This window comes from Antedon mediterranea, chromosome 2 (assembly GCF_964355755.1).
Source record: "Antedon mediterranea chromosome 2, ecAntMedi1.1, whole genome shotgun sequence".
In the NCBI taxonomy this organism is placed as follows: Eukaryota; Metazoa; Echinodermata; class Crinoidea; order Comatulida; family Antedonidae; genus Antedon; species Antedon mediterranea.
The window spans coordinates 30,754,804-30,767,737 of record NC_092671.1 but is presented as its reverse complement, the minus strand read 5'-3'; the positions used below and the strand labels follow the sequence as shown (position 1 = coordinate 30,767,737).

At 36.8% G+C, this 12,934-nt stretch overlaps 1 protein-coding gene and 1 long non-coding RNA gene across 2 annotated transcripts; both read left to right on the top strand.

Annotated features, from left to right (window-relative positions):
- The first annotated feature begins 4,452 nt into the window (after window positions 1-4,452).
- LOC140039831 (uncharacterized) lies at window positions 4,453-5,674 on the top strand. The gene is made up of 3 exons (XR_011842634.1): window positions 4,453-4,469; window positions 4,875-5,173; window positions 5,569-5,674. It is a non-coding gene; the product is annotated as an uncharacterized lncRNA (long non-coding RNA).
- Window positions 5,675-7,841: 2,167 nt separating this feature from the next.
- LOC140039830 (uncharacterized) lies at window positions 7,842-9,039 on the top strand. Its single transcript, XM_072085416.1, has 3 exons — window positions 7,842-7,916; window positions 8,322-8,449; window positions 8,643-9,039. The coding sequence occupies exons 2-3, from the start codon at window positions 8,381-8,383 to the stop codon at window positions 8,970-8,972; spliced, it is 399 nt and encodes a 132-aa protein (XP_071941517.1). The 5' UTR covers window positions 7,842-7,916; window positions 8,322-8,380; the 3' UTR covers window positions 8,973-9,039.
- The last annotated feature ends 3,895 nt before the right edge of the window (window positions 9,040-12,934 follow it).

Below are 12,934 nucleotides of genomic sequence, written 5' to 3'. Positions count from 1 at the left end.
ATCAGTTTCAGTAATGGAAAAGTGGACAATTTCGGTTTGTTTTAAAATGAATAAAGTACAGTATTGTAATTGCATTGGACGTTGACGACGTCACATGAAATAATATAACGTTGATCAGCTGCAGCAGCCAATCAAATTCGTTCGCGCTTTTTCCAAAGATTAGATGCGAATGACGGTTAAATGAACATAAAACCGTATATTGTTCATTTCTTTTATCAATTTGTTAAATCATGAACATGATAAGCGACTCTGAGCTAATGCTTCAATACTCAAGCGAAGACGATGCATATTTCTACGATAATAACATTATGAATATCACATTTTCTGATGATGGCACGACAGAACACCCTGTTCCAACTGCTGAGCGTATGCTATACTATTCTTCAAGTGAAGACGATGAAGAAGGCCTAGGCATAGGCCTAGTCCTAGGAGTAGATGATACAGAAGGGTCGCCTACTGGGATTTCGACTACCGAAGTTCTTCCGACTACCGAAGTTCTTCCAGCAGCAAAGAGAAAAGCATGGGAGGTTTCTTCAACAGATTTCGATACTTCTGATGATGACATACAGACAGAGTCAGCAGCAGCAGGTGAGTAACAATACAATATAGGCCTAGCCTAGCCTACAACAATGAATGTTCATACCTAGGTAGGCCTAGCCTAGGCCTAGCTAGAGGCCTAGTTATTTACTACTACTAGTACTAGGCCCTAGGCCTGGGCCTAGTAAATATTACTTATTACTAAGCCTAGCTAGAGAGGAGTATGGTCGAAGCGGCCGCCAACCAAAGCGGCCGCCAGTTTAATATCGTCATTTGTATGGAACGCCATGTGCGCTTTAATCTTTGATTGTCGTTGTCAACGCCATGGCCTATGGCGAGTTGAGTTACAGTAATTGTATGTATGGTCAAACCAATAAATATAAGCCAAATCATGTACTATCGAATCTTTATATTTCTATAATAATTAAGTTTGCCTGCCGATAAATCAATGTATATTTTATTTGTATTTTAATATTAACTAACTAAATATATTTACATATACTATCGAATCATTAATAATTTACGTTGACCCGACGTTTCTTGAGCACTCTCCTATCGAATCTTTATACAGTATTGCATTAATAATCTACGCACGGTATTGCCGAATATTTATATCTCATTTACATACTATCGAATCCTTATACAGTATTGCAATAATAATTTACGTACGGTATTGCTGAATCCTTAATTATCTCATAGAATCTTTTTACAGTATTGCAATAATAATTTACGTACTAAGGTATTGCCGAATCTTTATATCTCATTTACATACTATCGAGTCTTTATACAGTATTGCATTAATAATTTACGTACGGTATTGCCGAATCTTTATATCTCATTTACATCGAATCTTTATACAGTATTGCAATAATAATTTACGTACGGTATTGCCGAATATTTATATCTCATTTAAATCGAATCTTTATACAGTATTGCATTAATAATTTACGTACGGTATTGCCGAATCTTTATATCTCATTTACATCGAATCTTTATACAGTATTGCAATAATAAGTTACGTACGGTATTGCCAAATTTTTATATCTCGTTTACACTGTACTATCGAACTTGTTTTTATTGAATAGTAATAGGGTGTGTTATACATTTAACTGTTATTCCATTGTAATACATTGTTTGTGTTTTCAATAAAGCAACGTGAAGACGAAAACGTGACCTTCTACAGCACTATTCCTGGCCGGCCGGCCGCCAGTCGAGTTATTAGCCGCAATTCGCGTAATTAATTACCGTACCGTACAGACACTTGCATCTTATTTTATTATTTAAAACTCATTTTAAATTGATCAATATTTATATATCTGAAGGTATAAAACAATTTAGGATATTAAATAAATAAATTGATGTCATCATGTTATTGTCATTAAATTATGTTTGCGAACACGTACTACTTACAGTAGTTACTTTACTAATATATTAATATACAATAACAAATATATATATTTTGATATACTTTATTGAAAAAATATATATATTATTCTTAATAATTGGCTTATTATATATTATTATACAATAAAAACACCAGAATGTTTTTTATTGACTTTATTAAACATATATATCATTTAGAACAGTTAAAGTAAGTAATCATCGATTCGCCATTTCGTTTAAAAGAACGTATCACATTCAATCTGTAAAAAAAGAGAATATATTACATAATATTAATAATGTAGGTTGTTATTTACGTCCGAGGAAAAGAAAACCTGTGGATCGAAACAATGACAATCAAAAATTACAAAACAACGACAATCAAAGCGCACACGGCGTTCCATACAAATTACCGTTATTGAACTAGCGGCCGCTTTGGTTGGCGGCCGCTTCGACCGTAATCCGCTAGAGATAGGCTCTAGCCTAGGCCTATTCCTATGGAAATTTTAGTATGTAGTACTGTACTGTGTTTGGGATAGAAAAAACTTAATATAGGGGTAATCAACCATTTGCCAGGTACACTCAAAATGTGTGCCGGCCCCCTTAATAGGCCTATATCCACTTGTTTGTGGGAAAGGGTGTCCCAAAGAAGAGATCAAACATACACATTTTCAATAATATTTTACCATGTGTGGCATATAATTAATTATTTAAAATAACGATAGTGAGGCATTTGATGAATAGGCGTCACGCTTGCCATATGATTGTTTGTTGCCTACATTCCTTGTTGTTTTATCATGCTAATTACTTCCTCATTTACATACAACCTGTCCTATTGGTATATAAGTAATCTTAAGCCTAGGCGTTGTTTTCTGTTCTGGTGGAAGATGAGAATAGTTTCTCAAAACATGTCAATTTTTAGGCAGTTTGCCTATTCATATGCTTCACTATCGTTATTTTAACTCAAAATTTCGGTGGAATCATTCTTGATTTAATATCTAATTAATTATGTATGATAATAATTTAATCAAATTGCAAATTTTCTGATTACGATACAGAATCTGTTTGTCAAGTAACAACAACACACAGCACTGCTTATCCAACTGAGCGTATGCTTTACTATTCTTCAAGTGAAGATGATGAAGTAGGCCTAATTGTACGTGGGAACGGTTCAATTCAATCAATCAATAATGGATGTTCTGCTGTTGATGATACAGAAGGGTCACCTACTGGGATTTCGACTACCGAAGTTCCTCCAGCAGCAAAGAGAAAAGCATGGGAGGTTTCTACAACAGATGTCGATACTTCTGATGATGACATACCGACAGAGTCAGCAGGTCAGTAACTTTAACAATACAATGACATGTTATGTAGTTATTTACTAGGTTAGAGTAGAGGCCGCCTCTAGGCCTATCCCTATGTTTTTATGGGCCCGATCTGGGAGGTAGCAATGTCGTATTCGATTGGGACATTTATCGTTGAGTATAGTTTTTTTTGTGTTGATTTACCTTTCCGTACTTATAACACAATTGTGTGCGTTGAGATTGTTCTTAACAAAAAAGTTTGCATTGTTAACGTTTTCTATTTCACTGGACCACCTCTAGTTACGTTCAGTATAACCCCTATTAAGGCTTCAGGAACAAAATAATGTCCCCTTGGCAGGGGTTTTTGACTGGAAAAAAAAGAAATTATTTTGATATGTAAAATAAATAATTGATCTGGAATCATAAAATAAAAAATTGAAATTAGCAGTCCCTTTTAAACAATAAATGTATCTAATTATTTCTATGATAATAGTTTAAATTGCACATTTTCTGATTACAACATAGACTCTGTTTGTCTAGTAACAACTACCAAAGTTCCTCCAGCAGCAGAGAGAAAAGCATGGAGGTTTCTACAACAGATGTCGATACTTCCGATGTCGATACTTCCGATGATGACATATCAGCAGGTCAGTAGCAATAACATTAACCATGAGCTTTTGCTAACCTTTCTTAGTAGGGCTCCTACCAACTTTATACAAAACTTCATCTAGGCTTGGATAGGGAATTACCTTTTAAGCAGCCAGCCTAATAATACTACTACTACTACTACTAGCTAGTAGATATTAGTATCCTCTATAGAGGCTAGTTTATTTATTTAGATTTACTTCCCTACTACACCTTTAAATCATTAGCATACTTAATAATTACAAAGGTGCATTCTTCAGAAATAACAAAAACCTCATTATTAATAACGATGAGAATAATGGTGAAAAAAAAAGGATAAATGGTAATAACCTCCCATAAAGCCTATAGCTCCTGGATCAAAATATTATCTTCCACTATCCAAAATTTGAAAATGTCTGCTATCAATCACCAGTTACCCCAAATGAAGAATTACTGTGTACATGTATGTTGCATAGGCTGCTATAAATATTAAACTACTATATTTTTATTTAGCCTGCAAGAGAAATACAGGAGGCCTAGAGACTGTAGAAACTAATTACCTTAATTCATCTGGATCAAGTGATGATGAGATTAAAATCTCTAATCACACAAGTAAGCGTAGTGGTAAGTTTGATATGTCATTAATTTTTAAAACTACTTTTATTAAATAGTGCTTGATGTTGATGGTTGTGCTGTACCTAAAAGATATGGACATTGCTGGTTGTTTCCATTTGTGTCTGATTCTATGGTCAGGTTCTAATGTTATGTCTGTATGGTATGTAAATAGGTACAACTGTCTAATGAACAAGGCACCTGCACAACCTGTAATTGAACACTCGAAAATTGAAATTATCTGAACCGAAAAAAAAATTGTTTGTCAAAGAATTAAAAGTATCTATATATTAATGCGAATTAGTCACCTAGTTTTACGTAACCTCCAAAACTTCTGAAACCGTATTGACTGATCACATTTTCCGCAATTGGTACCATATAATTGTTATTTTGTTTATTCTTTCTGTAAAAAAAAAGGAAAAGGAATCACCTACAGCCAATACACAACTTGTATTTGACCTGCTGTTGTGCGTTAATGTGCATTGGTATGCTAAATTTTAGAGAAATAAAACAAACAAGGGAAGCTTTTCAAGCAATGACCGAATATGAACAACGCTGTTGGATTCTTAAATATTTCAATGAACATCTCAGCACATCCGGAGGTGCCACCAAAATCTGTCTACTAGTTGGTGCTAACAAAGTTTGTGCAAAAGCATGGATGTTAGTAAATGGTATTGGCCGGTCAACTTTTTACAAAATAAGGAAGCAAGCTATTGGTAATTAATTGTTTAGTTTTACAGTACATTTTACATTATTTAATTTTACATGCTGTTAATATTACTTTTAATGTATGTGTTTTAATGTTGCTGAAACGGAAAGATTACTGTGACTGTGTGAAGATTACATTCCATTATACTTATAGTCGTATTATACAGGGACATAGGCAGGATCTGACGAGGAGTGGAGAATAACTTTTTTTTAAATGAATAGAATGCATTTGATTATTGTTTAATTATTTTTACACAATAAAATTAATATGCTTAACACTATGTTAGAAAGATAATGCAAAATGATCATAAGTCATTAATCAATGGATTAAACCAAACAATAATAAAATAGTACAGTATTTGAAATTCCTAATATTTGAAATTTACATTTTATTTCTTTTTAGAAGGATGCTGTTATCTTTTACCACCCAACTTCACCAGAAAGATGGTATATAGCAATTCAACTCAACAGTGTCGGGCTTGGTTTATTAAATTTTGTAATGAATACGGTGATCATCTACCATCAACGCTTACCAAACATGATGTGTACATGCATATGAAAGATGAGTTTGAGCTAAGAAATGAAGATGTGTGTGCATTAGCGACATTCTACAAGTTTTGGTGTGTTGAATTCAAGCATATTGTAATACCTGAGGTATGTTTACGTTTTTACACTTATTATGGTTTGTACCAATGGACAAAATCCATGTCATCTTCATTGACTGAAGTATTTTTTAACGTATTTTTATAAATTCACTTCAATGTTATGCAGAAAGTCCTGTAGGTTCAATTTTCATTCATAATAAAATACTGGAAAAACATACTGTACAATCCAGATGCATGTATGATGGGCCTCACAACTCCTTCCCTACATTCACTATATTGAATGCAAAATTTGTTTAATTTTATATTTTTACGTGCTGTATTTTTTCAATTTTTTTTAATAGGAAAATCGTTTTGCAAAATGCAGCAAATGCACCAGAATTAAATTTGAGCTGCACAAGACAAATCAAAAGCAAAAACGGCAAATACTAATGATGAAGAGAGAGAAGCATTTACGAAAACAAAAGTAAGTATGCCTACCTATTTTGTGTACAAAACCAGTAGTTTAAACCTTTCAACAAGAAATTCTGTTGAACTTGTATACCCGGTATTACCATAGATAGGAAAAATAATTATTGCTTCCACTGTATACCTCCTCTATAGTATTATTAGTGTTTTTAAAAATAATTCTAACTTAATAAAATTAAGAGTGATTGAAATAAAACAGAAAATAACGGGGAAAAATGGTAGAAAATGAAAATAATTATTGTGTATGAACAATGAATGAATAAAAGTGGTTGTAAACAAAAAAAGAGAAAAGATAAACAAAATCATTATTATACAAAAAACCTCTATTTAATCAATAATTTTAATAGATTAGAAGTAAAGCATTGTCTCATCTTGTCATCGGCTAATAGATAACATATAACTAAACAAAACAAAAATTTATTATTAAATGCAAAATAAAACTATAAACATATGATTTTAATTTTTCAGTATTGAACGTCGAAAGTACTATAAACATATGCAGAAAGCAAGACAGAATCCCAACAAGTATTTGTCAATAATTATCGATGGAATGGACCAAAGCAAGACTGATTTACCATCTTTTGCTTGCGAATCAAAAGAAACGTCGAAGATGTGGAAACTAGCCACACATGTAACTGGTGTTCTGGTACATGGACGACATGGGCACTGCTTCATTGACCTAAAGCAGTTTCCACATGACTCAAACCTAACCTGCAACATTATACTGACGGTGCTGTCAGAGATACAACCTCTACCACCAGTCTTATATCTGCAGTTGGACAATAGCGGAAAGGATAATAAAAACAGATTTGTTTTTGCCCTATGTGCTCTTCTTGTAGAGTTAAAGATTTTTCGAAAGGTAAATGACTATACATTTATAAATGATATATAAATAATAAAACATTATACACAGTGCACTTTAAAGAACCCAGTTCATCATTCATTTACCCTGTTCTCGTTCACCACAAAATATCCCCTGTGTTGGGTGATTTCCACCAGCCTAATAGGACAGTAATTAATTTACTATTGGTAATTATCTATTAAGACATAAAATATTCAATAACATTCTAGTCTAACTAGATGAGGAAAAAATGGAAATATACTAAAAATGTATTTTTTTTATTTTGCTTTGAAAAGTTTTAATTTTAAATCATTACTTCTTTTACTCTTTCAGATAAAGATTGGGTTTTTAATGGTGGGTCACACTCACGAGGATATTGACCAATTATTTTCATGTGTGGCCAAATACCTGAACAAATATAGAGCATCTACACTTGATCATCTTCGAAGTGCTGTTGAAAACTCGTACAAAAAGTTGCCGATTACATCAAGTATCATTTCCTATCTGCATGACATTAAGAACTGGTTAGTACCATACATGCAAGACATACGTTACCACAGCAAACCACACCAGTTTAAGTTTGTTTTGGCTCAAACCGGAAAATGCATCATGTCCTATAAGAACTGGTCAACGGATTGTACTTGGTGTGAATGTGCAAGAGAAATGGACACACTTCCATATTTGCTCAAGGAAAGCCCTGCTGATATACCAGTGTTGTGTACTCCTGATTTTAGTAATGCAGATATACCAAAGTTAAAAAGTCTGTTGCAAATTTTTTGCGAATAGAAGAACGTGACTGGTGGGAGGAATTTTTAAATAATATAGAAGAGATCACAGAAGGTATGTACTGTACTACATTGCATGTGTGATGTTTCACCATTTTACACATATATTTTTTGGTTAACAAGAGAATTTTGATTTTAGTATAGATTCAGCAGCTATAACAAAATTCAACTATTTACTCCACACAACTATGTTGGGTCACATTCACCAATGCATGCTTCCACTGATCATTTTATGTGAGAACCTAAAATTATCAAATAACATGAACGATATCTAGTGGAGTACACTGGAGAAACATGCCTCCTGATTAATTCATAAGATAAAATCAATCAATCAGCATGGTGTGCAATGTATTGGCCCAGCTTTTATGCAACAAACACCTCAGCATAAATATATCATGATATTTTGTATGAATGTATATTATTTACTTTTTAAAACTAATACGTACTCTTTTTTTTTAAGGAAATGAACAGCGATTTTTGCTCCATGACATCATTTTTAATGACAACAATGCAAGCCCTATGAGGGAGGAATCTGATGGAAACGAGACAGACATTAGTGACTCGGATAATGAAAATGAAATAAGACCGGTATGATAAAGATATTATAGATTTTCAAAATTACATCTTTGAAACATGTAATGCAACATAGTTTAAAGCAGTGCTTATATTTGGGATATGATCTCATAATCGCATCAAGCAAATGCATCAACGAAAATTCTATATTTTTAGGGTTGTAAGAAAAATGATTATGACTTTTCTATGCTTTCTCCCACACTACTAGGTACACATTGGTAAATTTTCGAAGCGTAAGCCACCACAGCAACTCGATGTTGGTGCTATGGTAGCAACAGCTTTAAGGAGATATCCCACAGAATGGCCTCAGATAGGCAAAATATTCAGCATAAATAACAATGAGGTAGAAGTAGTGTGGTACACTGGAACGTATACTTCCCGGTTTGTTCTGTGTGAAAAAGATGGACAAGAATGGCGAGAAATAATATCGAAGGAGGAGGTGATAAGTATATTTAATTTAACACCAACTAGTAGATTGCCTACCAATGTTATTGTTAAATTAAAAGAATTAAGAGATGACTTTTTAAATGAAAGTTAATGCAGGGAGTTTTACAACTCACTGGTTGTCACAATAGGGTGCACATTAATGGAATTTTACATGTATAATGAATCTAAAAAAATTATTTAATTTTCAACCAATTTCATAATTGTATATAACCGTAGCTCAACCATATACTGTAGTCAAGTTTATGACCATGTAGTTTATATAACAATAGCTCAACCATATACTGTAGTCATAAAGTTTATGACCATCTAGTTTGTATAACAGTAGCTCAACAATATACTGTAGTCATAAAGTTTATGACCATGTAGTTTATATAACAATAGCTCAACCATATACTGTAGTCATAAAGTTTATGACCATGTAGTTTATATAACAATAGCTCAACCATATACTGTAGTCATAATGTTTATGACCATGTAGTTTGTATAACAATAGCTCAATCATATACTGTAGTCATAAAGTTTATGACCATGTAGTTTATATAACAATAGCTCAACCATATACTGTAGTCATAAAGTTTATGACCATGTAGTTTATATAACAATAGCTCAACCATATACTGTAGTCATAATGTTTATGACCATGTAGTTTATATAACAATAGCTCAACCATATACTGTAGTCATAAAGTTTATGACCGTGTAGTTTTTATAACAGTAGCTCAACCATATACTGTAGTCAAGTTTATGACCATGTAGTTTTTATAACAATAGCTCAACCATACTGTAGTCATAATGTTTATGACCATGTAGATGAACTTTATAGTAAAGTTGTATTAAAACAATGAATGATTAAAAATTAAAAATATTCTGCAGTTATTAAAATTTGTTTTCTTTGCTTTGTGTGTACTTCGCGAAAAAAATGGACATTATAAAGATTTTTTTGGCCCATACCATTTATTTTTTTATTAAATAAAGTAGTTTCTGCACATTAAACCTAGTTTAAATAAGAAGCTCATAATCCGAACAAAACTCATTGTGTAATGTCTATTGTTGTTTTGGAAAACGGACAGTATATTTTAACCTAAAAAAGCTAGTATGTTTTTTTCTATAATTATAAAAAGGATAGCGAATTATAAATTTATAGAATAAACAAGGATTTGCATATTGTCGATCTATTTTATTGATCTTTTTCTATGTCTAAAATATTTACCATAATGTACATTATGGCTGACATTATCAAACTGTATGTTTCTCAATAATTAAACAAATCTTACAACCACATCTGTTTTTTCAAATAATATTTTTAATTCTAATGATAGCTTTTTTTTAGGAAAATTCTATAAATAATGCGGATTGTAGAAATCCGTTATGGCACAAAATCGTGTTCATACTTCCCCCGGAACCCAAAGACTTTGGTTTCCCGTAGACTGCCCGCCGCGTCATTGGAGTAACGCCGGCGGATCGCCAGTCGGCATCGTTTATGGTTAGAACTAGGGCGGTATCTGATCGCCTTCGAACCTCTAACTTTCGTTCTTGATTAATGAAAACATTCTTGGCAAATGCTTTCGCAGTCGGTCGTCTTGCGGCGATCCAAGAATTTCACCTCTCACACCGCAATACGAATGCCCCCGTCAGTCCCTCTTAATCATTACCTCGAGTTCCGAAAACCAACGCAATAGAACCAAGGTCCTATTCCATTATTCCATGCTCTGCTATTCAGGCGTATGGCCTGCTTTGAACACTCTAATTTTTTCAAAGTAAACGTTCCGGTCACCCCCGCCACTCAATCAAGAGCACCGGGTGAAAACCGAGAGAAAGGCCAGGACGGGCAGTGACACGCCTTGCGGCGGACCGCGAGCCTAGGCCCAAGATCCAACTACGAGCTTTTTAACTGCAACAGCTTTAATATACGCTATTGGAGCTGGAATTACCGCGGCTGCTGGCACCAGACTTGCCCTCCAATAGATCCTCGTTAAAGGATTTAAAGTGTACTCATTCCAATTACAGGGCCTCGAGAGAGACCTGTATTGTTATTTTTCGTCACTACCTCCCTGTGTCAGGAGTGGGTAATTTGCGCGCCTGCTGCCTTCCTTGGATGTGGTAGCCGTTTCTCAAGCTCCCTCTCCGGAATCGAACCCTGATTCTCCGTTACCCGTGACGACCATGGTAGGCGCATAACGTACCATCGAAAGTTGATAGGGCAGACATTTGAAGGATCCGTCGCCGGTGCTAGACCGTGCGATCAGCAAAGTTATCCAGAGTTCACCAAGGGGAGCGGGCAAGCCCGCATTGGCCTTGTTCCTAATAAAAGCACGCCTTCCGCTAGGTCGGCGCTTGTTCGCATGTATTAGCTCTAGAATTACCACAGTTATCCATGTAGGTAACTCAGTTCCAAGGAACCATAACTGATTTAATGAGCCATCCGCAGTTTCGCTTGGTACAAGCTTGTACTTAGACATGCATGGCTTAATCTTTGAGACAAGCATATGACTACTGGCAGGATCAACCAGATATCTAGCCTAAACCGATTGCACGGTTAAAGCGCACCCGTCGCGATGGACAGGAGTGCGTGGGCTGAAAAAACCTTCTTGACTAACTAAGGCCTCGGGAGAAACGAAGGCCGCGCCCGAATAGGGACGCTGCGCTTCGCGTTTGAAACTCTCGGGTTCTAACGTCCAAAGCCAGGCCACAAATCACTTCGATTATCAAAAAACGGACGCACGCGAACGACCGGCGAGCGAGCGCAGACAAGTCATCGCGCCCGCCTCGCAGGGTCTGAGCGGCGTCACTCACCGAGCCTTTACCGGTGCACAGGCAAGAGCACAGGCGGCCTAACCACAGCCGAACGCGATCGGGCGTTCATCGGGTCGGCCAAGGGAGCAAGTACAATAAGCATCGCATTCAATGCTATGCTATGCTATGCTATACTGTTGTACGTGACAACACTCCCCCATATATATACCTACGACGGTCAGACTATATCGGTTAGCAACGGAGGTCGGAAAAAATGGAAACTAAAAAAAATCATCATCAAACTGCACATTATCACCGGCTAACCGGCGGCGTAGACGAGGTTGCATTTCGAGGACCTTCAAAAGTGGTGTGCGCGCGTGTGCGTCATCAAACTGAAGAAGAAAAAATTTAAATCGCGCGGCCTAGGCTAGCCTAGCCTAGCCTAGCCTAGCCTAGCCTAGCCTAGCCTAGCCTAGCCTAGCCTAGCCTAGCCTAGCCTAGCCCAGTCGGGTCGGGTCGGGTCGGGCCGGGCCGGGCCTAGCCTAGCCTAGCCTAGCCTAGCCTAGCCTAGCCTAGCCTAGCCGGGCCGGGTCGGGTCGGGCCGGGCCTAGCCTAGCCTAGCCTAGCCTAGCCTAGCCCAGCCCAGCCCGGCCGGGTCGGGTCGGGTCGGGCCGGGCCGGGCCGGGCCTAGCCTAGCCTAGCCTAGCCTAGCCAAGCCAAGCCAAGCTTACGCTCAGTCTATATCGGTTAGCAACGGAGGCCGGAAAAAATGGCAACTAAAAAAATCATCATCAAACTACACATTATCACCGGCTAACCGGCGGCGTAGACAAGGTTACATTTCGAGGACCTTCAAAAGAGGTGTGCGCGCGTGTGCGTCATAATATTGAAGAAAAAAAAAAAAATCATATCGCGCGACCGGTCCTAGCCTAGCCTAGCCTAGCCTAGCCTAGCCCAGCCGGGCCGGGTCGGGTCGGGTCGGGCCGGGCCGGGCCGGGCCTAGCCTAGCCTAGCCTAGCCTAGCCTAGCCAAGCCAAGCCAAGCTTACGCTCAGTCTATATCGGTTAGCAACGGAGGACGGAAAAAATGGCAACTAAAAAAATCATCATCAAACTACACATTATCACCGGCTAACCGGCGGCGTAGACGAGGTTACATTTCGAGGACCTTCAAAAGTGGTGTGCGCGCGTGTGCGTCATCAAACTGAAGAAGAAAAAAATTTTAATCGCGCGGCCTAGCCTAGCCGAGCCTAGCCTAGCCGGGCCGGGTCGGGTCGGGCCTAGCCTAGCCTAGCCTAGCCTAGCCTAGCCTAGCCTAGCCT